Source organism: Lasiosphaeria miniovina (assembly GCF_030549165.1).
Source record: "Lasiosphaeria miniovina strain SMH2392-1A chromosome Unknown B0T26scaffold_1, whole genome shotgun sequence".
Classification (NCBI taxonomy): domain Eukaryota; kingdom Fungi; phylum Ascomycota; class Sordariomycetes; order Sordariales; family Lasiosphaeriaceae; genus Lasiosphaeria; species Lasiosphaeria miniovina.
In genome coordinates this window covers 7,003,514-7,030,392 of record NW_026848220.1, presented here as the reverse complement: position 1 = coordinate 7,030,392, position 26,879 = coordinate 7,003,514, and the positions used below count along the sequence as shown (strand labels likewise).

Below are 26,879 nucleotides of genomic sequence, written 5' to 3'. Positions count from 1 at the left end.
GCATCCATCCGCCTCATACCATAGTTGGCCATACATGCCACTGGGCCTCATGCCTCATCTCATCAAGCCGTCTATTGCGTGAGAAGTTGTGAGTTCTTGCACGGCACCCAAGGGTAATTAATTGCGTACTCGGAGTAGCGAGCTCACTTTTGGCCTTGCAAAATATCATCAGTAAGCATTTACAGAACATCCATCTCAGTAGCGGTTATCATCGGTGGCGCCACCCCTCAGAATCACATCACCTCCTTGAGGGTCCATCTCGCCACTTTGTCTACCATATCGGAACGCACTCAGAATAAGGCCACTTACGTACAAATATATATATCATAACATAGCATATCATAAACATACCTACATAGCTAAGCTATAGGGAGGTGGTATTCTGATATATACCCAGTGCATGACACCTGTTATTAGGTACAATCCCGCCCCGCGATCCGGACCACGAACCAACCTGTGCAGCGAGCGGCATGCATTGACTTGACGCCAGCAATTAAAATCAGGTACATACATCCGTACAGTACTTAGGTACTTGTGTATAGTAGTAGTACCGAATAACTGATACCTGATATTGGGGGCACAGTAGAGATTAATAGGGTGGGTAAGTAGGCAATTAATACCGGACAAGTTTCTCCTCTCCTCCTCTCCTCCTCTTCTTCCCTAATACCAAAACCAAAAGTCCCGCCCGCGTCTTGAATAGAGTACGGAGTACGTACCTTGGTGGTAAACATTGGTTCCACACCACGCCACTTATCAAGCCAGCCAGCCAGTTGTTAGTTCTCGCTCGCTTAGACGCAGACGGGTAAGACGGGTAGACGGTTTTTTTTTCCGACGGAAACGGGTGAGTTTTACGTATGTAGTTTCGTCTGTCTGGCACCCCTCCCGTGAGCGTGTGAAAATGTGTGTACGTACGAACGGAACTGCGCGACGAGAGTTGCATAGTAGTTGCAGGATGGTGAGAGGCGGGAGGGATGACGAGAAAAAAGTAAACAAACATTTGACACGCGGACGGGGTCGAGAGTAAAATATCGCAGTTGAATTGTGATGCTAAAATCGGCCCACCATATTGGTGAATTGACACGGCTTGGCACCCGCGCTTTCGTCTGTCCCTACACGTTCACAATGCCTTGACTTGGCTTAGATGACGTGCGTGACTGTGTGTGCATGCACAACTTTGGAAAACAGACAGAGCAGAGAAGAGAATGTAAAGAAGTCTCCGTTGTCTGTCCTAATATCCATGTAAGATGGCTAGGCCAACTAGAATAATCGGGGGTATCAATATTATATAGGAAGAAAATAAAAAGCAGCCGCCGTCTTCCAACACACGTGTGTCTTCCGTAAACAGGCAGAACCGTGCTAGAGCATCAACCTAGGCTCCGGGAGACGGTAAGAAAACAAACACGTTCAAATCTTCTCTACGGGATCATCGCTCGTGGCTCTGGTCATGAAATCGTTAATCGCCTCAAAGTAGCCCTCCTCAATGACGCTGGAGTTGTGGTCTCCGCCGGGGAAAGGCTTCCAGATTTTGACTGGGGCCTTGGACAGATCAAAGAGGCGCTTCATATGGATGGGTGGTACGATCTCGTCCTGCAGCCCGCTCAGGAACAGGGTGGGGACCTTGACGGAGGGGATCAAGCTCTCGCTGGGCCAGACCTGGTGGCACAGCAGAGCAAAGTACTTGGCGGGCGGGATAATGCTGGGTATCAGCTTCCGCATGCTCAGAAACGTGTTCTCGAGAATCAAGCCGCCGATGTTGTAGTTGGGGTTATTCTGGTTCTTGGCCACGAGGCGGACGGCGACGGCACCGCCCAGGCTCTGGCCGTAGACGAATAGCACATGGTCCCGCGTCTCGGTGCGGTCAGAGAGGTAGTCCAGGGCCGTCTGGGCATCAATGTTAAGGCCCGTCTCGTCGGGCTGGCCCGTCGAGATGCCGTAGCCACGGTACTCAAGCATAAAGACGTTGCAGCCCGTCATCGAGATCAGCATGCGGGCGATGGGCAGGCGGTGGCCAATGTTTCCAGCGTTGCCGTGGAACATGAGTACCGTTACGTTGGAGTTGGGGCCCCGACGCCGGCCGCGGATGTAAAAGGCCGAGAGCTTCTCGCCATCGTTGGTCGGGATGATGAGCTCCTCATAGTCGCGGAAGTTGAACTGGCTAGGACGGGGGATGTCGGTTCGGGCGTTCGCCGGGACGGAAGAGGGATAGATCAAGGCTCTGCAGGGGCACGGTGGGGTGCTCCGGTCAGTGGCGTGTCCCGACCAACAAGGGATAGCGGGGCGGATAGGGGTTCTCAACAGACTTTTGTTTGAAGTAGAGCAGAGATGTGACGAGAGCAGCGAACCCCTAGACGGACGAGAATGTGTTAGCATTTCTGGAGACGGACTGGCTTCGGGCTCGGAGGACGACGAGCGCCAGGACGGGGGAAAGCTTCGAACTTGCCCCCTCGGCCAGCCGGCGTGGTTGACGGTAAAGCCATTCAGGCACTGGGCGGGAGAGGTAGAGACGTCGGGTCATACAGTTGAGGCAATAGCCGGCAGGCGCATGTAGCCTGCGACGCTGCTCACGACGGACACGGTCTGTTCGAGGAACGAAGAGTTGGGACTGGGAGGAAACGGGGAGGACATAGTGAAGAGGTCGAGGCGAGGAGCGGTGCGTGAGGTGGCTGCGTGCGGCTACCGTTTGGAGCTGGGAACCTTGAACCTAGTACGTGCTGTAGGACTATCGGCACGGGAGGTCGGTCCTGTTCTGTTGGCAGGCGGGCAGGTGGTCTGTCTGGGACCAGGGAGGAGGCTGGCCGAAATGGCGGTATGTCCACGTTGTTAGTGGACAGTGTGGACTGTGGGCAAAAAATCCCTAAGGGATTAACACGCCGCGTCGGAATCCGAGCCCACTTCCCCCTTCCTGGGTAGGCAATAAGACTTATAAGTGGATGCCGGTCGGGGCTCCGATGACTGTCAATGCCCTGCCTATCCTAGGTGACTTGACTCTTGGAGCAGTCGCGTCAGCAGGCTGCACACCTCAGGGCCCCCGAGTTTGACTTTCAGTGCTGTGAGCCTGCGACAGTGCGATTGTGTGATGGTGATTGAGCGACAGCGTGTCAGTGCCCACGGCAGCCCGGAATTCAGATTGAATGGCACTGAAGGTTGACTGATGGATGTGGAAATGGAATTGCTGAGCTCACGGGCCGCCAAGAAACTGAAACTCGAATCCAATGCAAGCCCGAATGTAGAGCTCAAGCCCGTCAAAGCCCACAGGCGTTGGGGCTGCGAGGCGGGCAACCTACACTGTAGGTTGCGACTGACAACCTAAGCTTCAACCAGGACGGAATTGTCTCTCAGCAGCAGAAAGATTCCCATTCCATGCCACTCGATCCGAGAGGGACAAAGTTGTCTGCCTGCCAACTAATGTTGGTTCCAATGCACGGCGCAGAACATGGATGGATAGGTTGAAGGAAGGTGGGACGCTGATTATGGTACTGTACATACGACGTATCCGTACTGGGCTACCCAATAAGGAACGCAAGGCATGATGATGTAATGAAACTGTCTTGAAGGCACGCCTAAGTACTTACCTAGCTCGGCAGGAAGGGACCTAGATGAGGTGTCTTACCTAAGTAGGTCGTGAAAAACCACTTTGAAGACACATCGACATCTGGCAGCTTCAAAGCTCAAGAAACGTAATTAGCACCATCCAAGGCCCACTATAGTATTCAAGCTTCCGGCACATGGACTTCGGATGACTGCGGGCCAAGTCAGGCGGCCGGGCCTCCTGGCCGGGGCCGATCCCGCGGGTCTGGCCGTCAAAGTGCAGGCCAAAGGTACCCAGGTAGGTTATTAGTGAACAGAGCTCCCGCTCCCGTCCAAAAATGAGGCATGGAGATGGACCACAAGCTCGCCACCCTTACTTAGTCTGACTACCCGGTCCCTTTGGCTTATCATTCACAAGTCTTGGTTCTGGATGACCTACTGTACCTACCTAGATAGGTAGGTACGGGTACCCCCTTTCCTGACCGGCGCCCCGTTTATCGTTGAAGTTGGATGTCTTGTCCAGGCCTTGCTGCCACCAGCATCTATTATACCTCAGGTTACCTATCCGTCTTCCACTGTTCTCGTCCCCAGGGTACCGCCTCGGTGGGCCAAACTCCCCGCATATAGGAATATGACACCCACCAGGACAAGCTCGGGAAGATCATCGCGGCGACTCTGTCGTTGGAAAGGGTTGCAGCGGCAGCCATGCAACGGGAGAGACGCGCGCGATGCTGATTCCACCATTGGATTGGGTTACGCCGCTCACGTTCATGCAACATGCAGCTCCTTCTATTTCTACCTTCCCTGATCACTGCCAAATCTGGCCTTTATCCAGGATAGATTCTTACTTCCATGCGCTAGACCCCAACTAGAGCTTCGGACCATTCTCGTGCAAGTCGTTCTGAGATATCTGAAACAGGAGCCGAGAGGGGCGTGGGTAAAGCAACCCCAATGTCAGCCGCTCCATTGGGCGCCATGGAACTTGGGCCAGTGAGCGACGAAACTCGCCATTGGTGGGCTGATGCACACTTGATGCAGGAGAAGGAACGCTTCTTTGAATGGGAAGCTCAAGCGCTGGCCTAGGGCCGTAGCGCTCCCGTCTAGAAGACGCTGATTCGCAATGCAGGCCCCTGTTCCTGAGCTCTTTGCTGGGTTCCTTGACGCTCGCCATCAATGGATGACTTGGGAAAACGCAAGGAGCGTCTAATTGGGATAGGACAAACGGCGCAACTACTTAGTACCTATTTCGTACCTTCAAGATTATCCAAATGAACTTCTAACTGCGGATTAGAAGAGGCTTGACATATGCGCCACGTTATAATAACGCTCCCTTAGTAATGGCAAAATGGCCACTGCAGCTTTATCTTTTCTTCAAGGTCTGAAGGTCAACTGATGAAAGCGCAACCCACTAAGAATACACTCGTGCAGCAATTGGCTGCCGGCATTGGCTTCTTTTTTTTTATTTTTTTAAATGAATTGAAACGCGCTTGGGAGCCTCCTGACCAACCATTAACGCGCTTCACTCTGGTTTCGTGTCAGGATTGTGCTTCCTCTATCCACGCCCCCCGCAGCGACTTTACCCGCGCACCCCCCATGTCTTCAACCAACGGCCCAATTCGGAATCGCGAGTCGGGACGGCGGGCTGCTCCGCTGGCTTTGCACCCACCACACTGTGGGCCAGCCAGTCTGGCTGCAGGAAACCGCGACCTCATCAACAAAGCTAGCCATGCATCAACGCCCAAACAACATCTTCCAGCAGTTTTCAAGAAATTTTTCTCATAGAGAAATTCTGCGAGTCACTACATTCCAGGGCCTAGCTCAGCCGGCCGACAGCATTGACCGAGAAGCCTTGCCAGATTCAGACTCGCCGCCCGTGCAACCGGAATCTTTCCTAAGACCCGTTAAGGTAGTTAGCCCTCTGGTCGTTGACTAGTGGCATTCGCCGCCTGCTGCCCGTCAGCTCGGTCTGATACTATTCGGTGCCCAACGACGGCCCCAAAACCCACCTTGTTGACAAGACGAGTCCAGGTCCGACGTCAGCCGCCGCCGCACACACGCACTCAGCCCCTCGCCGCCGCCTGTCTTCATAGCCTAACGCCCGCGCCGCAATCTGTTCGTACCTGACAGAAAGAGGCTTCCCGAGCGCGGCCGCTGCAGTCAAGTCGGGTATTCTAGTCCGTCCGTCTTGCTCAGTTGCACTGTTTGACGAGTGCTGGTCTGGGCTTCCATCCTATGCGATACTCGTACACCCGCTCCGCCACCCATCTCGTCGCCCCCGGTTTTACCTTGAGCTTCCCTTCTCAGAGACTCCGTGCCAAATCCATCTTCGCCGTTCGCTCGCTTTGCCCGCTTGACCACGATTGGTCGCAGCGAACTGCAGCGAACAGACACTTGATTCCTGCCCAGTTAGAAGCAATCTACGGCCTTGGTATCTGGTAAATAGCCACAGAGAGAAGGTGTTGCGTCAACAAACCGATCCGCACTCAACCACTAGTCAGCGAACGCCGGCAGCTCGCTTCACTTCTCGCATACTCCGGGCCAATTGGAACGGTTTGCAGTATTCCGTACAGGACAACAACCCGCTCCCCACGCACAACATGGTTTCTTTTTCGTGCGAGGTAATGTTGCTGTCCCTGTTCCAGTTCCAGTTCCAGTTCCAGTTTCTTTTACCCAGTATTTCATATCTCCAAAAAGGCTCTCCCGAGGGCTTTTTGCAATCAATTCCCGTCCCCCGCCTTGTCCATAACTTCCCCATTCCTCGGGAATCTAGCCGCTCCTTAGTGGTCTGCTGTGCCTCCCTGATCCGGTGCCTTTCGACCCCGATTCTGATGGCTACCCCCCTCCCTATTAATAAGGGTGTTTATAAGACTGCACACCCCCCATTACCCCAGCAGCGCAATCTTAACTGACATCACACACTCACTCCCGCACACCACCTCCACGGGTCACGACCAACAGGCCACAGCCCTGGCACACCACCCCTCCATCCCTTTGCCATCCACCCCTCCCCGTCTGATCAGGCTGATCCCTCCCTGCTTTGGTCTCCTGTCACTCTCCCTCCTGCTTTGCCAATGTCATGAGAACGCCGTCCTCTCTTTATCTTGCTTCACTCCCTCATGTCCAATTGTACAGTTCATTCTATCCCATCTAACTGTTTACTTTTCCGCCCTAATAGTCGTGCGGCGACGTCTTGACCAAGAAGAAGCTTGACCCGCACCGAAACCGCTGCCACGGTGCCACCTTCACCTGCATCGATTGTATGGTCTATTTTCCTGGCACAGATTATCGCACCCACACGGTACGACCTTCCTATCCGTCTCCGTCACACGACGTGGGACGGGACAGACAGGTTCTGGTTCCCCGCTTACTCGAGAGTCTAGAGTTGCATGACGGAAGATCAAAAGTATCAAGGCGCCCTCTATCGTCCCAAGAAAGCAAAGACGGCACCCACCGAGACCACGTCCATTGCGGCCACTGTAGCAACACCGAAGACCATGGCGCAGCCAGCATATGTTGAAGATCTCCCGGACGAGTTCGACTCGTGGCGGAACTATGAGCAGGACAGCGATGACGACAACCGATCCACCATAGGCCCTCTCCCCGAGGCGCCCACCCCTCCCGCTGCCGTCGATGACTCGGTCAACGTCTTTGATTTCCTCGTCGCCACTGCGACGCCAACTGCCTCTAGCGTTTCTCTGATCAGGCCGGCTCCCCCAGCTCAGCTGAGCGAGGAGACCCAGCTAGTCCGTTTTAACCACGAGGCCAACGGCCAGAGAGATCTATCGGATATAGAGGATGGTGCATTGGTCCAGTATGGCTCCGGTCCGGTACCAACTTCTAACCTCGAGACACCCGCGCCAAAGGCGCTACGGAAAAAGACGAGAGATGGGGACAAGGAGGTAAAGAAGGACAAGAAGCGGAAGAGGTTACACGTCGAGACTGACCAAATAATGACGGATGCGCCCCCGGTTCTACACTCTGGACTGACGGGTGGGTTGAACCGACTGATGAGCAGACCGTCTGTCTTCCCGCCGTCGCCTGACTACTCTGGTGGCGATGTCGCAGAGACGCCGGCTAGCCCGCTCAAGAAGTCGAAACACTCGAAGCACCACAAGTCTGGCCGGACAGACACCATTAGCAACAGCCTGATGGCCATGCTGGCTGCGGGTTCGAAGCCAAAGACCAAGAAGCGAAAGCAGACGACTTCGAGCTCAACCTCTGCGTCGACCAAGAAGAAGCACACCAAGCGTCTGGAGGGGGCCAAGGAAGCGAAGCTTATCGAGTACCAATCCGGAGCCAAGGACAGCAAAGAGGGCAACAACGGCAGTGGCCAGATGGTGATATATAAACCACGCGCCGAGCGTTTCCTCAGCTTCGTCAACAAAGGCCCAGAGAGCGATCGTGGCTGCAGCATGAACAAGGCGCTCAAGCGCTTTCATCGGGAGCGCACCGCCGAGGGCACCAGCTTAAGCAAGCTGATGGAAGAGAAGGAGCTCTGGCGATCATTGCGGATGAAGAAGAACGAAAGGGGCGAGATCGTGCTTTTCAGCGTCTGAAGCAAGCAAGATAAATTGCCTTTTCTTGGTAGGGGCTAGGGAAAGGGGGAAGGGAAGGGGCTGGGTCGACATACACATCGGTGTTAATGATGTGTGGGCATGGTTTTTTTTGTCTTCTTTCTCCTGATGATACCTATGCATTTTGGGCATGCTCAGCAAAGCAACCATGTTGTGTATTCTGTTACGCTTAATTCTGGCTTCTCTTTTTTTCTCTCTCTCTTGGACGGGATGCAAAGTCGAAGACTCATCTTGTTTTAGAACGGCGTTTGGGCTTTTTTTTTTAATACTCGGGACAGGCTCATTGAAATTCCGTTTCGGTCTCATCCTTTCAAGGGGTTTTATCCCTTCAAGCTCTGTCTGGTGTGGTGGTTTTCGGCCCGTTGCTTTTCCAGGTCCGAAAGGTCCCGGACATGCTGCTTACTATCTTTGGTGGTAGGCTGGCAAGCAGGTTGGCTGGGAAAGTAAGGAGGAGAATTGTGCTTCCAATTTTCCTCTTCTGGCCCCACCCAACTCACATACTGTCTGTCTTGTTTCCCTTGTGGGATGGCGGATGTTGTTTGTCGCGGATTTGTGTGTGATATATTAACAAACTACTAGACGGGTAGGTGTGTATGGGGTTTTTGAAATTGAGGAGGTTCTGGTGAACGAACTCTCGGAAGCTAATCGGCATTGGCATCAACAAGGGGCGTGGATGTTCTTGTTATAGATCCCCGGCCCTTCTCTTCCTCGCGTCAGCCGTGGGCAGACAGTGCGGTCAGGGTCTATTGTGTCTTTTCTGCGTCTCCTTTTTTTAGAGACTGTTGTTGTTTGTATACCACTTGCTGCCGTCAAGTTTTTTTTTGGATCAGATTGAATGGGCTATTGACAGATGACGGACAGACGGACAGACGGACAGACGGACAGACGGACAGATGGAAGGCTAGACGGACAGCCGGGCACACGCACGACAAAGCTCGGGAAGAGCGCGCGGGATAGAGCTTTGCCTTTTTTCCTTCTCTTTTCTGCTTCTTCATTCCCCCACTTCTATCCTGTTTAGCAGACTCAGCTTTTGTTCTTGTTGTTCTTGTTATGGTCGTTCTGTAACTTTATCTTTGACGAGGGCCGCAACGGGCTGAAGGGCTCGGCTCCTATAATGGCAGACGTGTTCTTTTTCATATTAGACATGATAATCTTGTGATCTGTATTGTCTGTTCATTGATCAACCGTGAAACTGACTGGCTAGCTACCATTTTTGTCAGCGGGCATGTATGTATGTTTGGTATATATATTACTGCCTATATACAGAGTGAGAGAGGGGATATCCATTCCGCAAGTCGTCCCTCTCTGTGACAAGACGTCGCCTGTTCGGACGGCAGCACGCCCGAGAACAGCGAGGCAGCACGGCGGCGCGCAGCTACCGTGCCTGGCATATTATGTAGTAAAACCAGAGAGGAAAACGGCCTCAGGCAGCACGCAGCGGCAGGATATGCTGGACCATGGCCTCGCGCCGGCACAGCGGACACTCAGGCTTCTCGCGCACCCAGTCGCCGATGCAGGCCCAACAGAAGACGTGGCCGCAGCCAGTCGCCGCCGGGTCCTTCATCTCATCGAGGCAGAGCGTGCACTTGCGCTGCTGCCGGCCCTTGATCCACCCCATGACGGCATCGGCACGGCTGAGGTCGTAGCGCGCGCGCTCGCCCCGGGGCACGGGGGTGTGCGTCGTGGTGCCGATCGCCGCCAGGCTGCGCTGGTTACCGCGGCCGCCGCCGCCGCCGGGGTCGACAAGCAGTTCGTTGTTCGCGCTGTACGCGTGCTCGTCGAGCGACACGTTGGCGTCGAACGGCAGCGCGGCGCGCTCGCGGAAGTCTTGCTGATCGTCGTAGTCCTCGGCCTCTTGCTGTTGGTGAGGGTGCGAAGATAACGGCGCGGGCGCCGCCGCCAGCAGCTGCTCGCGGACGTGCAGATAGCCGCGCACCACCATCTGCACAGCCAGCAGCACCCCGAGCACCTCGTACCCGGCCCGGCCGCCGGCACCCGAGGGGTTGCTGTGCCCGTCGTCCAGTCGCCGCGTGAAGACGTACCGCAGCCCAAACAGGCGCTTGGATATCGAGTAGTACGCGCCTGTGAAGTAGAAAACGGCCAGCGTTGCGGCGCGCAGGTGCGCCCCGCTCGTGAGGGACGTGAGATGGGTGAGCAGGTACCTCTCCACGCGGTACTCGAGGCTAGGAGACGCTTTGGGTTTGGCGCTTAGCTTGCGGCCGTGGAGGTCGCGGTCGCGCTGCCGCGCCGCGAGCACCGCCAGCCGAGCCTGCAGCCGCCGGCGCATCGCCCCGCGCACGCCGGGCAGCATGCGCCCGGCGAGGTACGGCAGCAGCACGCTGCACACAATGTAGCCGGCGCGGCGGGCGAGCGAGGGGAGGCGCGGCCCTCCTTGTCCCACTCCTTCCGTCCCGTCATCGTCATCGTCGGCTTTCCCGTGGTGCTGAGGACTGCTGCTGGCCGGAGCCTCGACCTGCACCAGGTCGCAGTACTCCTCGCCCAGGGTACGGTTGCCCAGCAGCGTCGTCAGCGCCAAGTAGAGGGCATCGGCAGCCGTGCGCGTCTCGCCGGCCCAGGCGTGTGCTGACCGCGCCCCGCACACCCGCCGGTGCACGTCGCCCAGCTGCTGCGCCAGCGCGCCCTGGAAGTAGGCATCTTTCTGGTGCGCGCGGATGATGTCTGGCGCGGCGGCGAAGGGGTATGGCGAGGCGGTGAGGGGCGGTGGTCGAGGGGCGGTGGTGGTCATTGTGTGTGTGTGTGTCTGTGTGCGTCTGTTCTTCGTTCGTTCGTTCGGTAGCGTTAGGGTTGGAGTTGGAGTTAAGATTGTGCGTTCTTCTCTCTGGAGTCGCCTGTCTGTTGGGATTTACATTTCTTGCTGTCGCATTTATAGTAGGCAGACGATGACCGTCGCTGTCGATGTCATTTGTCGCTGCCTATCACTGGCACTGTTGCTGGTGTTGTTGCTGTTGGCGCATCGTGACGACGAGAGTAGGGGGGCAACTAGGAACTTGTTGAAAGACGCCCCGGCTCGGCAGCTGATGGGTTGAGCCTCGGGTCACTTCCATGTCAGTCCCTGGCCCTGCTAAGATCCATTCAGGCGGGCTGCTGAACCGGATTAGCGCAGAGCCACGTTACGCTAGTGCGGCTGACGTTCCCCAGAAATAAAGGTGCAGTGCAGGGGCCGGGGGGTTCAAGGTGGGACAACGACACCATTAAGGTAATTTAGGGGGAACAAGTAATTTTCCCGTTTCGAACGGGACGTCAACCTCAGATCGAAAAAAACTTTAGACTTTAATACACGTTGCGCATCCAAACAGACGCCTGCGGCCTCCCCTTTAGAGCCCTCTCTGGATCGATGAAGCAGAGGAAAGCACTGGAGGATTGGCGCAATGGACGGTGACGCTGCGGTCGAGCCCGCGCTCGACTCGTTCAGCCTGACTTTTCCCCTGCCCTACCGCGTCGCCTCCATCATCGTGCTTGGTTCGTAGTCTTTCCCCCCCTTCTCTGTGTCTCTCTGAATAGAGTCGCGCTGACTGGGCGGTATCGTGTGTCGTATAGCTGTCTGGGGATGGGGCCTTAACCTGCACTTCCTCCACGTCCGGCGCATCGACGTGCCCTCCCTGATCCGCTACCCCGGGCGGACGAGCACGGCCCAGCTCCCCCACCATGGCTCGACGTACCGGCTCGCCACAGTCCTCTCGATCGCGACGGGCCTCTCCATGGCCACCTTCTGGCTGTTCACGCGCCGCGACCCGCAGCGCGTCATCGACTGGGACTGGCTGCCCATGACCAACCTACTCGTGCTGGCGGTGCTTTTCGCCATCCCGCTCCACAGCCTGTCCGTGTCGCACACGGGGCGGCGGCGGGCCCTGCAGACGCTCAAGCGCGTCAGCATTGGCGGGCTGGCCGAGCCCAAGGACGGCAAGTTTGGCGACATTCTGCTAGCCGACGTGCTGACGAGCTACGCCAAGGTGCTGGGCGACCTGTACGTGTGCCTGTGCATGTTTCTGACGCGCAACGGCTCCGCCACAGCCCGCCCGGACCGCGGGTGCGGCGGCACCGTCGTCGTCCCGCTGCTCATGGCCGTGCCCAGCGCCATCCGCCTGCGCCAGTGCCTGATCGAGTTCCTGCGCGTGCGCAGCGCCCCCTACAAGGAAAGCGTTGGCTGGGGCGGCCAGCACCTGGCTAACGCGGCAAAGTACTCGACCGCCTTCCCGGTGCTGGTGCTGGCTGCCCTCCTGCGCAACCGTGAAAACGCCGGCGCCGGCATCTACCGCGCCTGGGTCGGGGCCTGCGTCGTCAACTCGCTGTACAGCTTCTACTGGGACGTGGCCAAGGACTGGGACTTGACGCTTTTCTCGAGCAACCGCCAGCGAAACTCGCCCGACCACCCCTTCGGCCTGCGCCGGCGGCTGCTGCTGCACAAGCCGGCCGTCTACTACGCCGTCATTGTGCTGGACCTGGTGCTGCGGTGCGCGCCATGGATGATCAAGCTGAGCCCGCGCTTCGACCACATCACCGACTTCGAGAGCTCGCTTTTCGTCGTCGAGTTCCTCGAGGTCTTCCGCCGCTGGGTCTGGATCTTCTTCCGCGTCGAGACCGAGTGGGTCAGGACCTCACCCTCCAGCCCGGACGTCGACGACATCCTGTTAGGCGACTTTCTAGGGGGGAGCAGCAGCGGCGGCAGCAGCAAGTACGAGGACGACGATGACTAGGCGCCTCCCAGTCCCCGCTCATTTGCGCTGAACAGGTCGCCCTACTTAGCATGACACGACAATAGCCGTGTGCACGTGTCGCTTCTTAGGATAGATGAGAGGTATTGTATTGCGCCAGCGAGTGCTTGGCCGCGTGTGCCATGTGTATGAAGATATTAGGCTGGCGTTATTGCGGACGATGAGCGAATGGCGCATTGCACTACGGGGCGGATAAGGCATGTATGGGATATATAGAAGGCTCCCATGTTTTTGCGCGTCACATACCCAAGACATTTTATCTACAAAAGATCTAATAATAGAGGCGAGCTGTGTTATCAATATTGGTTGTTGTGCTTTTTTTTTGTTCAGCCAGTTGTTTTCTTTTGCATCTTGAATGTGTTTTGACCACCAGTGTGGTGTTGACTTGTGGTGGTGGTGGTGGTGAGCACCAACAAGGTCAACTGCACGGCCTCGTGAGGTGTCAGGTTTATGGGAGTCACTGCACCGCTATTTTGGGGGCGACGGCGCGCAGAACATCTACAGCCTACGGGCGCGAAAATGGAAGAGACTACGGAGCTAGGGAGCCTGGGGAACCCAAGGGGAGGAAGGAGATGGGACGGGGAGAGCGTTTCGGTACGGGGAGGCCGTGACGATACGAGGAGGGCTGTACTGTTACGGGAGGTAGGTATATGGGTCAGTTTTGCAGCACTATCTGTCAAGTTGGGCCCCCAAGGAGGCGCCTTGGTCAAGCGGTCTGGAGGTGCGCACGCCCTGCTGCATTCTCGCGACTATGAAAACGTTCGCCGTGCCCCTGCGCTGGTAGGGAGATAGGCCATCAGTTTTCGTAAGGTCTTCGGTTCGAACCAAAGTGTTCCCGGGCCTGAGCTTTTTGCCTTTTGCCTTTTCAATCTTTTTAAACATTTGCACCCTTCTACAATACTCCTTTTTCTATTCTAGACTAAATACGGGTCTTTCTGGAAGGATGGCATCATTGTTGTCGCCGTCACACCACGTGTTCGCCATGTTTCACTCTTTGTGTTGGCTCAGCGCGCATCGCGACGACGGACAAAGGCGGAGGGGGCGGAGGTGCCGCTCGTCTCATGACCAGTACGCGACTTGACGATAAAGCGAAAGCGAAAGCGAAAGCAATATGCCGCCAAGTTCTTTGTCGGCGAGCCCGCTGGTCCCCGTGAATTGGACCATTGGACGGGTTGTTCGAGATCCTTGATGGAGGCGTCCTCTATGTCGACAAAACGACACGGCCCCGGCTCGCTTAGTTTCTCGAGGACATGTCTCTCCCTATTCTTCGACGAGACAGGTTTCATTGCAAATTCACTGGGAAGTCAGCGTCGGTCTGAAAGCAAATCTCATGATGGACAAGCAGCGGCTGCCTCTGGTAAAATATGGCACTGCGTCTAGCAGCGTATCTTCATTTAGGGGGTCCGAGGGGGAGACCCTCACGGAAACGACATCGCTGTCGCCTCCCCCGCTGGCACACCTGCAGATATACGGGAAGAAACCGCTGCCGCCGCTTCCCACCACTAGGCGGCACTCGTTGACGTCGACCCTCAGCAAGGAGATGAACCAGGCCTTTGAGACGCCCTATGGGACAGTAGGTGCGAGTTACGGCCAGCCCCGGTCGGGGGGTCAAGTTATCAACTGGGATAAAGAGGAGCAGGAAGTTTCTGTCCTTCTTGACAGGCACACGGGTAATAAGAATCGGACAACACGTCCAGAGAGGCCGCCGCCGCCGCCCAGGTCGATGCTGAGGCCGATGCTGAGGCCGATGCTGAGGCCAAAGCAGCCTAGGGTGGAAACAGCTGTCGACATACCAAACACGCCACCTGATGACGTTTTGTACCCGCAGCCCAGATCGGCCTTGAAGAAGATTCTGCGGCTAACCGGCCGGAAGACCGTCACCAACCTCTCGCCCACGGTACCGTCAGGACATAATCCAGGACACAAGGTCAAGCAGCTGATGGGAATGGACGTGTCGTCCGGTGAGCCCTACCGGAGGTCCAGAGACGCGGCCCCCGTGTCACCGTTGAGCACCCGAAGCAGCGTCTACAGTCAAAACACAATCTCGGACGCGAATTCGCCAGATTCCGACCCGCGAAACAGCTTTAGGGGGTACTCCTCAGACCCAACTCTGAACTACCTCACTTCGTGCCAGCCAAAGAGCTCCAGCCTGGCTTCTGTCCCAAGCCCCTTGAACCTGCCCCTGAGGCCTAAGATACCGGACCGTGCCAACACTGGTGGGAGGGGCGGCGGACAGTTTCCCATGTACCCACCAAGGTATGAAGAATCGGCCTGGTTCAGGGGGTGCTCCAGCGATATCTGGCGCGGTGAAGGCCCAGGATACAAACAAGACCTGTATCACGCCACCACGGCCCAGCTCGCGAACCAACTCGCCCAGACCAGCCCGACCATACCGCGTGCGCCGCCATATCAACGCAGAGCCATGACACCCGACTTGCTGAAAGGGCCGCACTTGAGGAACGAGGATGGCAACAGCATCTTTGGCAGCCGAAGCGCTGGCGGCGGCGGCGGCGGCGGCGGCGGCGGCGGCAGACTAGCGGGCACCCCGTCGCACATGTCTGCCTCGACCCTGCTTCCGAGATATCCTGGGCCCCCAGACAACGGCCACAACATACCGCAAATGGTATCGCGGTTCCCAGCAGCGGAGTCCAGGTCTAGGGAAACCAGCACAGGTAGCTTTGGGCTCTGGCGTCGTCACAGCGGCCGGGAATCACCTTCCCTCGGGGGGCGTCAACGCAGAGCCAGATACGATTCGGACAATAGCAGCATCGACGGACATGCCGGAAGCGACGAGGAGCCGACAAAAAGCCCGAGATCGAAGCGGCGGTCTCTCATGGCCAAGATCTTTGGAAAGCGCTCCTCGTCTGGGACTGCCGCTTCTTCGGGCTCAAGCAAACAGAATACAGCTCTTGGAAGCAAACCACGACGGCAGCAAAGACAAAAACAACAAAAACAGCCCGAACCGGACCTGGGAGGGTGGGACGACGACGACAGCCACAGCCAGAGCACGACACGGCGCTACTCAAGCAGGAGCCAGAGCAGCAGCGACGACTGGCCGGGGCTGGCGGCGCTGCCCTTCTCGCTGCCGGGGCTGGCGGCGCTGCCCTTCTCGCTGCCGGGGGCCATGGCTAGCATGACGTCGCTGGCGCAGAAGACGGGCGAGCTGGCCGAGCAGGCCCGCGCCGGCTGCCCAGCTCCGCCTCGAGGCTGGGGCCTGGGCCTGGGTGGGTCTAGAGGGGCGGAGGCAAAAAGAAAAAAGGAGAAAAAGACATACTACTAGTAGTCAAGATGGAAAAAAAACAGAGAAGAATAGCTAGGCGTATGTATCACGTATTTGGTGATTTATCCGAGACTCGAAAGGTTGTCTCACAATAGCTTCAGCGGTACTGCAAATGTCTGCAGTGCTCAGCAAGGAGCTCCTCTCTGTACGCATGAACCCCATAACAAATGGCCAAAAAAGGAATTCGATATAGAATGTCGGGTCCTGAGGTTCAGCCACAGCCACACATTGGTTGTTGTTTGCAGCGCGCCCCTATCTTCAACCAATGAATGCCATCTCGGCTCTGATGCGGGCCTGGTAAACACGCATTCCGTTCTCCATTTGCACGTACACAATCAACCAAGGTACAGATATCGCAGCAGTCTAATAGACTAGATGCCCCCCCGACCAAAAAGACTGACTCAATTCCCAATTTTTTGATTCGAATCTTTTCTCCTTTTCTCACCCCTTTTACTGCCAATCTTCAATCTTGTGACGTCACCCCCGCAACCCCACACTCTCTCTCCAAGGGCCCCTTTCGCCATCACAGCCTTCCCCGCACTCCCAGTCAATCGTCCGGTCAGCTGGTTGGTTAGCTGTTACCTCAGTAAATGCCCGCACTGCCACAGCAAGGTACACTGTACATAAGATAGGTTGCTATCGGAAAACCGGCTGTGCGATACCGAGGCCGTCGTCCCCAGATAAGATGCGCGGCCCTATCCAGCAGCTGGGCAACGAGGACACTGATACAGCGACAGAGAGCCGAGCACTAGACGGCGAGCCACAGGAGCCACAAGACCAGGACGACGGCGATACCCTCGTCCGGAGCATCCGCGACTTTCTGAGCTCGGCGGCCCAAGTTGTTCTCCCCGCCCAAGACAACAACGAGCCGCTAGGCGACGACGGCGAGGACGTTGACGGCGAGGGAGAGGCCGACGACAGCTCGTACTACTGGGATGCGTCGACCATGGCCCCGCTCAATGCAGCCTCAGCGGTCAGTTGCTTCCTTCACTTACTTACCCCCTTTCTTCCCGCCTCATTCCACCCACCCCCTTATTTGCATTTCCCAAACCTTGTGTGTTTTTTACATGCAAGACCGCAAATACTCACCCCGTGAACCCGATCAGGCCGCCATCGCCCGACTGCGGGCCTTCAGACCGCCCCCTTTCCCGCTATGGGACCGCCTTCCCGTCACCCGGCGCGCTGCCGTGCTGATGCTGCTGTACGCCGACCGGAGGGGGGACCTGCGCGTCGTCATCACCATGCGCGCCGCTAGCCTGCGCAGCTTCTCAGGTGAGCGGTCTAGACCTCTCTACCCCGTCTCATGTTGCTGATATGTGACCTCCCCATACAGGACACGCAGCGCTTCCTGGAGGGAAAGCCGACAGCATAGAGGAATCACCATGTATGGCGCCCCATTTTCTCTTTTCTTGCTCCCGCCACTTCCTTCATCCCGCCTCTGAGACGTAGCATTAATCACCGGCCTCTGTGTGCCCGCGGCCCTCCGTAAACAGACGAGATTGCTCGCCGCGAAGCATGGGAAGAAATCGGCCTGCCCATGGACGATTCAAAGATCCCGCCTCCCTTCAGAATCGAGCACCTGTGCTACCTGCCCCTAAGTCTGGCAAGGACAGAGCTTGCGGTGCGGCCGTGCGTGGCAATGCTGCACACGACAGAACCGCCGGTGCCTACCGCCGGCACCGCCATCACCACTACTGATTACGGTACTAACCCGGCTGCTACCGCAACCACGACCGCCGAGGAAAGCTTGATCCCCCGCCTCGACGCTAAGGAGGTGGCGGCCGTGTTCTCGGCGCCCTTCCACAACTTCTTGCGGGCAGCGGACGAGGAGCCGAGCAGCGACGGCAGCGGCAGCGGCAGCGGTAGCAGCCCTGGTAAACCGCTGCCGCCGGGGAAGTGGTACGAGGGCAGCTGGACCAACTACCACGACGAGCCGTGGCGGATGCACTTCTTCTACGTGCCCGTGCACGACCAGCGCGTGACCAAGCCCAAGCCGAGCCCGCCGCCCAAGAAGATCCGCGACGGGCTGGACGCGGAGGAGCAGCAGCAGCAGCAGCAGCAGGTCAGCAAAGAGGGCGAGGTGGTGGAAGACGGGGCCGTCGGGCGGTACAAGGTCTGGGGCATGACGGCACGCATGCTCGTGGACGCGGCCACCATCGCGTACGGCAAGCGGCCCGAGTTTGAGCACAACACGCACTTTGGCGACGAGAGGCTGATTCTCGGGCTCGAGAAGCTCGGCCGGCTGGGCCCCAAGAAGCAGGCCGGAAGTGTGCTAACAGCCGATGACATCAAGATGGCGAATGACGCGTCCAAGATGTAATACTTCTGGTAATTAGATTCGGCGTGAGGAAAGCTTGGGTCACGATTTTCACCCATCCATATTTCAAGGGTTTTGTCTGCTGTCATGAGTAAAATACACACATACATCAGACCCAGGTCCATACTCCCACACGAACATGGTCTTGTAGCAGCTTCCTGGTACTCAGTAACGAAGTATCTCGGGATCATCTCGGCCAGCTCACAGGGCCCCATAGCTGGTGTCTTCCTCGCTTGCCCGCTCAGTGGCACGCCGTTTCCTTGGTGAGCGGGGTGCGGCCGCCGAAAATCAGATATCCCAGCCCGGCTCCCACCGAGACAGAAACCATTACCCAGCCGTTATAGGTCATAAAAATGAGCCTTTTTGAAAGGAGGGGGAAAGAGTCAGTCAACAATTACAGGGCACAATCAACACCTAATGACCGTACAAATAAACAGAGAAGGAGAACTCACATCACCATGAAGGCGTAAAAGTTCTGGACCCCGTACAGCACGGCCTTGATGACATGGGCCTGCCGCGTCACCTCATCCTTGTTCTGACCTGCCGCGAGGAAGGGGGTATTCTCAGTAATAGATCCAGGGGCTTTTGTTTTCAAGAGGGTTGGTTTCAACGAGCTTAGCGATCACGGATTTTCATTCTTGACTATTGGGCTAGGATTTGAACAGGAACACAGGGGGAGATGGATGGATAGTCAAAAGGGGGAGGGGAAACTAGAACAAACAAGACGACGGGTACTCACGAGGTGCCGTCTCGACCCGCTTGTTCGCCGCGGCCTCGTACCGGCGGATGCCCTCGCGCAGCGCCTCGTAGCCGACGCCGATGGCCACGATGGCCAGCAGTGAGAAGATCAGTCCTACCGTCGAGCGGACGTGCCACTGCCGGAACACAATGCACAGGTTCTCCGTGTTCCACGTGAAGAGCATCTGCAATTGTTGTAGTAAGTGTCAGCCATGCATGCTTTTTTGACTTTGTCTTTGTGTTGAAGTTTGTGTTGAAGTGTGTGGCGACGTCTGCAGTGATGAGTGAGACTTACGTTCATGCTGCATCGCGCCGCCGCCTCGGTTTCGGCATGGTGGTCCATGCCCATGTGGTGAGCGTGCGACGAGTGGTCCATCTTTTCCGCCTCTATCTAGTCAAGCTGTCGCGAGAATAAATGAAAAAGATCGAGGGAATGATAATGATGTCCCGTAGCTGTATATATACGAATGCGATTGCGATGCTTGAGTGAAGGGTTGATGGTTACGGACGCGTTCGAACTAAGGCATCAAGCAACCTTGCTCGTCGATTGCGAAACGCTAACCCTCATTCCCGTCGCCCAATCGAAACCACCTCACTTGTCAGATACTTGCGCACCACCCCCTGAAGAAAGAGCTTGGGCCATACTGCGGCCCGCCCACTCCATCCATGAGCCCCGTGCATAGACTGATGTGAGATGGGGCAGGGGGCTTAAACGCAGCCACCCCGCCGTAACTACCCGTTTCGGGGGGGAGGCGTCATCGGTTCAGGCGGGGTGCCATTGGTTGTTCCCGGCATCTCTTTTCTGTTTTATCCCCCCGTGCGGGTGCGCGAAGAGGCGGTTTGGCGAGGAGGGAGGGCCTAGATAGACATTACCAATGACCACGCGGGCTTATTTTGTGCCTGACGCCGTAACCAAGCTGGTTTCTCTAAACGAACCTTCTGGAGTTCTGACTGAGCCCGTTTGCCCTAGTGCTGGGCCCCAAGAGTACCAAAGGACGGGAACTTTATCCCCCCGCCGGATTCTCCATAATCCCTGCTATTGAACCTAGCAACAAGATCGCCGTTAGCCGGACAAGTGAATTTGCCCAACTGAAAAAACTCCACGAGAGACTGGGTTTAAAACAAGAGATCAGAAGACGCTTCATCGGGCAAGAAAGATGCTCTCGGCGCCTGTGAACTTGCCGAAATGGTACGCCTAAAAGGCTCGTCTGAAGCTCGCTGCATCATTAGCCGTCTTCTAACTTTCGTGTCCCCGGGATCAAAAAGGCTCGAGGAGAACTCGCACCTGCTGAAGCCGCCCATCAACAACTACTGCGTTTACAATGACGACTTCACAGTGATGGTAAGTCCCCCTTTTTTTCTGCACTTCTGTCACTGAACGGAGCCAATCAAACCATACTCCTCAAGCCATGTAAATATCCTTCACCTCTTACTCACTCCCCTGCTTCCAAACCGCGAAACGAGAAACTGAACACAGTTGTCAAACCGAAAATAAAAAGATCGTCGGCGGTCCCAACGCGCGGACAGACTACCACATCAACGAGACGCCCGAGTGGTTCTACCAGTACCGGGGCGCGATGCTGCTCAAGGTGGTGGACGGGGGCGAGTTCCGGGACATCGTGATTGGCGAGGGCGCCATGTTCCTGCTGCCGGCCAACACGCCGCACAACCCGGTGCGGTTCGCCGACACGGTGGGCGTCGTGCTGGAGCAGAAGCGGCCCGCCGGCTCCGTCGACCGCATGCGGTGGTACTGCCAAGGGCCCGCGGGCTGCGGCGCCGTCGTGCACGAGGCCGCCTTCCACTGCACCGACCTCGGCACCCAGATCAAGGCCGCCGTCGAGGCCTTCAAGGCCAGCGACGAGAGCAGGACCTGCCCCAAGTGCGGCGAGCTGGCCGACTGGTGCCCTAGGCCTGGATCGATCCAGGACCCGAACAAGGCCGGCGTTGCCGAGTAAGGTTCCGGCTGGTGGACGATGATGCATCTTTTATGAGTGTTCTTGCATGCTACATATATATCATGTAGTTATTGTGATTTAAAATCTATGGCTTGTCTCGAAATACAAAGTATAGAAAGTTCCATTTCATGTTTTGCTTTTCTTGCACTGCAACACCTCTCCAGCACGAACGGTGAGAATCATGTCTCGGCATACTCGTACGAGCTGGTCGACTCCTCAACAGCGACCTCGATCTTGGCCTCCTCGAGCTCCTTGCCGTTGATCCTGATGCCGGCGCGCATGACGTCGCCGGGGACCACGGCGCCGACGCCCTTGGGGGTGCCCGTCAGGACGATGTCGCCGGGTTCGAGCGTCATGACCTTGGAGATGTCGCCCAGGATCTGCGGGATGCGGAACAGCATCAGCTCGGTCGAGTCGTTCTGGTGCACCACGTTGTTGACCGTCAGGTACAGCTCGATCTTGTGCGGGTCCGGGATGGCCGATTTGGCGATGATCTTGCTCAGCGGCAGGAACGTGTCGAACCCCTTGGCGATGTCCCAGGGGAGGCCCTTCTTCTTCGCCTCGTTCTGCGCGTTCCTGGCGGTCATGTCGATGCTGAGCGCGTAGCCTGGACGGGTTCCGTTTTAGTAAAACAGCGGAAGGGCCAGAAACTCAAGAGGGACGTGTTCAATGCTTACTCTCGACGGCGTCCAGGGCGGCCTTCTCGTCTAACGCATCAAAGTCCCTCACCCGCTTGCCGATGACCAGGGCAAGCTCGACCTCATAGTGGAGGTTAATGCCCCGGGGTCGGATGACCGGGCCCTCTCCGGGAAGCAGGATGGACGAGGGCGGCTTAAGGAAGAAGAATGGCTGCTTGGGCCGCGCGCTGTTCAGCTCCGCGATGTGGTCCCTGCATATCGGTCACTCGAGTCAGCACCTGCAGAGCTCAGACACTGTCACCCGGGGCAGCTATATAAAAACCCGAGACACTGGGCCAAAGGATAAGGCAATTAAGGTAAACGGAAAATAAAACATAGTTACACACGCATAGTTGCGGCCAATGCACACGACTTTGCTTGCCTTCTTGAGCGATGCCATGGTTGCCAGGCCTCTCTGGAATAATAGTGACATCGTAGCGAGGTCGGCCGAGGGGGGTATCGACCGGTGCACGCCTTCTTATAAGTAATTAAAACGATAGTAGAAAAGTTGGGGGTCGAATTGGAGACGGCAGAGTCCCAAGTTTGCGATGGTCAATCAATGCTTCCCAATCCTGTCTGAGCGGTTCGGCAAATAGAAGAAGGTGCCGGCAACCTTTTTGTGAATGAGAACGCTTGCTCGTCCGGTCTGAACTCTGCGCCTCCGAGCGTAATTCCTATTAAACGCCGACGCCTCTTAAGACTGTGGCCCACTAATAAGAGACCCCAGCAATTAATGCCCGGTATCCGTACAGTAGGGAAGACTAATGATGACACTAATGACTAGAGATCCAGCAGACTGGAGGGTCACTAGATCATTGCGAGGTAGTGCACCATCAACGAGATACGGAGCAACCCGAATGAGCAGGTGAATCTGATCACGTCACCCGTCGCTCGAAAAGGGAATCCATCTTCCCGTGCACTCTCACTTAGGATCACCGTTCAAGGCACATGGCGTCTCCGGGAACCTCAGGTCCCATAAAAGCCTCAAAGGTGGGGTTGACTGAAAATGCGGGGTCTAAAAGTACAGGTCGCTGAAGACCAACCCCACGCAATTTTTAGTCTTTCAGCACCGTCCATAGCGTGCCTGCCCTGTAATTACTGCCTGAATGGGGCAGGGTCAACCGTCGGTCCCGGCGGGAAAACCCCACACAAAGGCAAACCCATGGATAATCAAACAAATGGTAGCCACCGCCTCCCTGGATTGCCATCATTTAACCTTCGACGTTCTACGAAAAAATAAGTGACAGCGATAAATCTACGGACCTCGCCTTCGCCTCACCCGGGGAATATCGAGAAGTCAAAACAACAATACTCAACATCCCAGGCAAGGAATTGCGCCGCACATAGGAAATACCACATTCGCGCAAGGCAACCCGAAGACCAATATCGGAAAGCGTCCAACCACCACACCTTCGAACACGGTTGCATGCGCGCCTCCCGAACCACATCTCTCGAGTGGTGATCTTAGTTCTACGAAGTCGACACGCGCGCACTACATGGTCTTGACAGATCAGCATCCGTACATCGTTCTATGTGGACCTAAGGGATAGTCGTCATGATGGAGAGCATTCAACTCGCCCAGATGCTGGCGGACCTTAGCGATCTGAACACGGCGGTATGTCTTGAGGACACATTTTCCTAGAGCTGCTGTAGTGCGCTGTTTACAGCCTTTCTCTTTTCATTTTTTTGCTTCTCATGACAGCGCAAGCTGGAAGCGAGAAGAAAACAGATCGGGTATGACGTAACGGGTTACTGACCTCTGCTTTCTTGATCCACAGCAAGAAGCACAAGCCGCCGTCGCTCTGGTGAACGCGAACAAGGCAGCGGCACTCAGCGGTCCAACAAGCTCTCCGGCTGCGGCATCGGATCCGACAAAGATGTCGTCGACCGGGGTAGACCAGGCACCAGTCCGGCCCGGCCAGCGTCATCACCAGCGAGTGGGCTCGACGTCGTCGATCATCTCGCGTACGGCGTCGCCGGCCAAGTTCGACAGGTTCGGACGTCGCATTATGACCCCACCCATGACTCGAACCAATTCATCCCAGGGTTCGATCCCTGGCACTCCGCGCAGAGAGGCAGCAGAGGTCAGTAGCAGCGCCCAGAGCAGAGCGAGATCTACAGACACTTGTACATACACTTGCACGCGCCACTACCACACTCCTATTGCCTCCGCGCTCCTTGATCACATCTGCCACGCCCCAGAACAACATATACTAAAGAGTGCCTGGACGAAACAGCCCGAAGACGATGTCGACCGCGCCAACTCCCTTATGGCTCTGTACGACATACGCAACAAGCTCAAGGAACAGGACAACACTAGCCTCAACAAGCTGCGGGAAAAGATCTTGGCCTTGCAGCAGACCCGGCAGCAGGCCGAGAAGAGGGAGAGCGGCGGCGGCGGCGGTTCCAGTTCTGAGGGTCGTCAAAGCCGCTTCGCTTACCCCAAGTCGTCAGCTTGAGACGGAATATGGCCGGCATATCAAACTCACCACTCATCACTTGGGATGGTAACAGTTTTTTTTCCTACTTCTGGGTCCGGTAATTTCGTGGCTTTGCTTTGCATCGTTGAGGTTACATTATTTGTCTCTTACGGCCTTAAACAAAAACGACGTGGAACGGACGGACATCCCCTTTTTTATGAGTTATCCTCGATCATGGCGACGTTGTTTTTTTTTCCTTTTCTTATTTTTATTTACATTGTACCGCATTGGGCATGGCACAATACAGAGACTAACGGGGCTAACGGACGGTATGGATGGGATATGGGTACGGAATAATGGAAGCTGGGAAGGGCGGGTGAATGAATGGGATAAGGAGTAAAGAGCAGATACATACGGAAGGGCTGCTGTTGGAGGTTCTTTATCTCTTCATTTCTGTCCTGGCATTGGGGGCAACGAGTACATGAGGTTATTTTCGTTACTGTTCTTGTCGTCTTGATTTATGAGGTGTTCGGTGTGCGCATTGTACTGTACAACTACGTTCATAGCTCATTAGATGACCTCGGGGGGGCGTGTAAAATACGCCCTCTAGCTGGGCATGCTTCCAAATCATCGAATTTTACAAGCGTATATCTCTGTGGAGCTGAGGTTCTTGTGTGATTCTATGATAGTGATCTCTGGGCAAGTAGTATAGGTAAGTATCGTAGGTAGATGAGTAAACGGTCCATCTGGACTATCCGGGAATCTGTAATATCGTGTTTCCCAAAATTCGAAGTGAAATGAAACTAGACAACGAAAATGATTATTATTTAGTATTTTTTGGGGTTTGTTCTATCTTTATCATGGATAGCTTGAGACCGATCTGAAAAGTGAACGAGATGTGACCTCTTCTTCAGGTAGAAAGCTCTCACCCCCTGTTTGTGATTAAGCCCTGGCCGCTTGCATGTGCACCTCACTGGGCTCCCGTTTTTATGTTCCTTCTTCATTGGTTCGGCTGTAGACATGGCCCCACTACGCGTCTCCACATCCTACTAGGGCCCCGCATAAAACATTCATTCGCGTGGCCGCAACCCGACGACATCACTTCCGTTCTTCGAGAAAGTGCCTTCCTCATCCTCTTTTTTTCCGTCGCTGCTGCTGCCCTCACATTTGTCCCGATCTGACCAACACAAAATCGCACACGCTCGCTCGGCGAGCCTAATCGCCGGCGACAATGGCGACCGGCGTCGACCTCAAATTGCTCAAGAGCACGAAATTCCCGGCCGAGTTCAATCAGAAAGTCGACATCACGAAGGTCAACATTGGAGTGATGAAGAAGTAAGTACCTCGTGTTTCTCGTGTGCCTGCCCGTCAATTTTTGGGTGTTCAACTTTTGCTGACCACTTTCCCGATACCTAGATGGATTGCTGGAAGGGTCACCGAAATCCTGGGCACTGAAGACGATGTAATCATCGAGCTCATCTTCAACTTGCTCGAGAGCGTCCGAAACGTGAGTTTTTGCCCCCCTCTCCTCCTCCCCCTCTGCCCTGCGCCCGGGCGTACGCTTGCTATCTGGTTGATCGGAAGCTAATCAAATGATTTTGGTCACTTAGCCGGACATCAAGTTGCTCCAGATTCAATTGACGGGCTTCCTCGAGAAGGATACGGCGCCGTTCTGCAAGGAACTCTGGAAGCTGCTATTGAGCGCACAAGCCAGCCCACAGGGTGTGCCAAAAGAGCTCCTAGAGGCGAAGAAGCAAGAGCTTCTTCAAGAAAAGGTTGAACATTCTCGATATTCTCACTCGACTCCCCCCACTGCTACCCGCGAAATTAAGATCGAGCTCTCAATGCTCTCGGTCTTTGAAGATCCCAAGCTGACCGTGAAAACCACGACAATTCAGATCGAAGCAGACAAGGCTGCCGAAGAGGCTCGCAAGCGGCGCGAGGAGCTAGACCGCCGGGACTACTCAGGTGGAGACAGAGGTGACCGAGGAGACCGCGGTGGTAGAGGCGGTCGTGGTGCTGGGCGTGGGGGTGACTCGTGGCGCGGACGCCGTGACGACCGAGACCGAGGTGGTTTTGGAGGCCGTGGCGGTGGTGGCCGATCACGTTCGCCGCCTCGCTATCGCGACCAGCGAGACCATACAGACCGCGGAGGTCCCCGCGGCGGCGGTGGCTTCAGAGACACATATGTTCCTCGAGGAAGCCCGACATTCCGTCGCGCCGGAGGTGCAGGGGGACGGAATGAGGACAGACGCCCCCGATCTCGCACTCGCTCGCCATCTGTGGATTCAGCCTCTTCCCGTTCGCCATCTCGACGACCAAGCGTTGCCAGCAGCAGACGATCTATCTCTCGTTCCCCAACCCCTCGAGCTCGCCGTGCAAGACCTCGATCCCCGTCTCCCCCAGTCAACCGGGAAGCACCGAAGAGACGCAGATCACCTCCCCGCGACCGCGGACCCAGAGACCGTTCTCGTTCTGCATCCTCTGGCCGCGCATCTCGATCGCCAAAACGTCGCCGTTACTCAACTTCGCGTAGTCGGAGCCGGAGTCGTAGTCGCAGCCCAGCTACATCTCGAAACAAGCGGTACAGCCGGTCTCGATCTTCGGCCTCATCGCGTTCTCGCTATTCCCGATCTCCAAGTCGCAGTCCAGTGCGA

The 26,879-nt window shown here is 56.2% G+C and overlaps 12 protein-coding genes across 12 annotated transcripts; 7 read left to right on the top strand and 5 right to left on the bottom strand.

The window, feature by feature from the left end:
• Positions 1-1,130: 1,130 nt before the first annotated feature.
• B0T26DRAFT_90924 (Alpha/Beta hydrolase protein) lies at positions 1,131-2,969 on the bottom strand. The gene is made up of 3 exons (XM_060448150.1): positions 2,518-2,969; positions 2,301-2,344; positions 1,131-2,215 (listed from the first exon to the last, which is right to left on the bottom strand). The coding sequence occupies exons 1-3, from the start codon at positions 2,623-2,625 to the stop codon at positions 1,405-1,407; spliced, it is 963 nt and encodes a 320-aa protein (XP_060303879.1). The 5' UTR covers positions 2,626-2,969; the 3' UTR covers positions 1,131-1,404.
• A 743-nt stretch (positions 2,970-3,712) lies between these two features.
• B0T26DRAFT_690399 (uncharacterized protein) lies at positions 3,713-4,573 on the bottom strand. Its single transcript, XM_060441080.1, has one exon. It carries the CDS (start codon positions 4,305-4,307, stop codon positions 4,086-4,088), a length of 222 nt encoding a protein of 73 aa, XP_060303878.1. The 5' UTR covers positions 4,308-4,573; the 3' UTR covers positions 3,713-4,085.
• Positions 4,574-6,125: 1,552 nt separating this feature from the next.
• On the top strand, positions 6,126-8,084 carry B0T26DRAFT_737471 (uncharacterized protein; the record flags this gene model as incomplete). Its single annotated transcript, XM_060443450.1, has 3 exons — positions 6,126-6,146; positions 6,704-6,826; positions 6,909-8,084. The coding sequence occupies 3 exons, from the start codon at positions 6,126-6,128 to the stop codon at positions 8,082-8,084; spliced, it is 1,320 nt and encodes a 439-aa protein (XP_060303877.1).
• A 1,173-nt stretch (positions 8,085-9,257) lies between these two features.
• Positions 9,258-10,393, bottom strand: B0T26DRAFT_690395 (Pex12 amino terminal region-domain-containing protein). The gene has a single exon (XM_060441079.1). The coding sequence runs from the start codon at positions 10,387-10,389 to the stop codon at positions 9,526-9,528; it is 864 nt and encodes a 287-aa protein (XP_060303876.1). The 5' UTR covers positions 10,390-10,393; the 3' UTR covers positions 9,258-9,525.
• Positions 10,394-11,491: 1,098 nt separating this feature from the next.
• On the top strand, positions 11,492-12,817 carry B0T26DRAFT_635610 (EXS family-domain-containing protein; the record flags this gene model as incomplete). The annotated part of the gene is made up of 2 exons (XM_060436743.1): positions 11,492-11,582; positions 11,661-12,817. 2 exons carry the CDS (start codon positions 11,492-11,494, stop codon positions 12,815-12,817), a joined length of 1,248 nt encoding a protein of 415 aa, XP_060303875.1.
• Positions 12,818-13,896: 1,079 nt separating this feature from the next.
• Positions 13,897-16,544, top strand: B0T26DRAFT_90656 (uncharacterized protein). Its single transcript, XM_060448147.1, has one exon. The coding sequence runs from the start codon at positions 14,166-14,168 to the stop codon at positions 16,113-16,115; it is 1,950 nt and encodes a 649-aa protein (XP_060303874.1). The 5' UTR covers positions 13,897-14,165; the 3' UTR covers positions 16,116-16,544.
• A 1-nt stretch (position 16,545) lies between these two features.
• B0T26DRAFT_90673 (uncharacterized protein) lies at positions 16,546-18,775 on the top strand. Its single transcript, XM_060448148.1, has 4 exons — positions 16,546-17,088; positions 17,222-17,387; positions 17,449-17,499; positions 17,609-18,775. The coding sequence occupies exons 1-4, from the start codon at positions 16,801-16,803 to the stop codon at positions 18,433-18,435; spliced, it is 1,332 nt and encodes a 443-aa protein (XP_060303873.1). The 5' UTR covers positions 16,546-16,800; the 3' UTR covers positions 18,436-18,775.
• B0T26DRAFT_634084 (putative copper transport protein) lies at positions 18,674-19,546 on the bottom strand (the record flags this gene model as incomplete). Its single annotated transcript, XM_060436596.1, has 4 exons — positions 18,674-18,791; positions 18,885-18,972; positions 19,172-19,355; positions 19,466-19,546. The coding sequence occupies 4 exons, from the start codon at positions 19,544-19,546 to the stop codon at positions 18,674-18,676; spliced, it is 471 nt and encodes a 156-aa protein (XP_060303872.1).
• A 451-nt stretch (positions 19,547-19,997) lies between these two features.
• On the top strand, positions 19,998-21,179 carry B0T26DRAFT_690379 (3-hydroxyanthranilic acid dioxygenase-domain-containing protein). Its single transcript, XM_060441078.1, has 3 exons — positions 19,998-20,359; positions 20,437-20,512; positions 20,670-21,179. Exons 1-3 carry the CDS (start codon positions 20,328-20,330, stop codon positions 21,123-21,125), a joined length of 564 nt encoding a protein of 187 aa, XP_060303871.1. The 5' UTR covers positions 19,998-20,327; the 3' UTR covers positions 21,126-21,179.
• On the bottom strand, positions 21,180-22,717 carry B0T26DRAFT_690374 (uncharacterized protein). The gene is made up of 3 exons (XM_060441077.1): positions 22,150-22,717; positions 21,803-22,014; positions 21,180-21,732 (listed from the first exon to the last, which is right to left on the bottom strand). Exons 1-3 carry the CDS (start codon positions 22,233-22,235, stop codon positions 21,305-21,307), a joined length of 726 nt encoding a protein of 241 aa, XP_060303870.1. The 5' UTR covers positions 22,236-22,717; the 3' UTR covers positions 21,180-21,304.
• Positions 22,718-23,357: 640 nt separating this feature from the next.
• B0T26DRAFT_746825 (uncharacterized protein) lies at positions 23,358-24,261 on the top strand (the record flags this gene model as incomplete). The annotated part of the gene is made up of 2 exons (XM_060444749.1): positions 23,358-23,417; positions 23,581-24,261. 2 exons carry the CDS (start codon positions 23,358-23,360, stop codon positions 24,259-24,261), a joined length of 741 nt encoding a protein of 246 aa, XP_060303869.1.
• A 1,192-nt stretch (positions 24,262-25,453) lies between these two features.
• On the top strand, positions 25,454-26,758 carry B0T26DRAFT_671197 (PWI domain-containing protein; the record flags this gene model as incomplete). Its single annotated transcript, XM_060439291.1, has 4 exons — positions 25,454-25,557; positions 25,639-25,729; positions 25,833-26,411; positions 26,474-26,758. 4 exons carry the CDS (start codon positions 25,454-25,456, stop codon positions 26,756-26,758), a joined length of 1,059 nt encoding a protein of 352 aa, XP_060303868.1.
• Between the last annotated feature and the right edge of the window lie 121 nt (positions 26,759-26,879).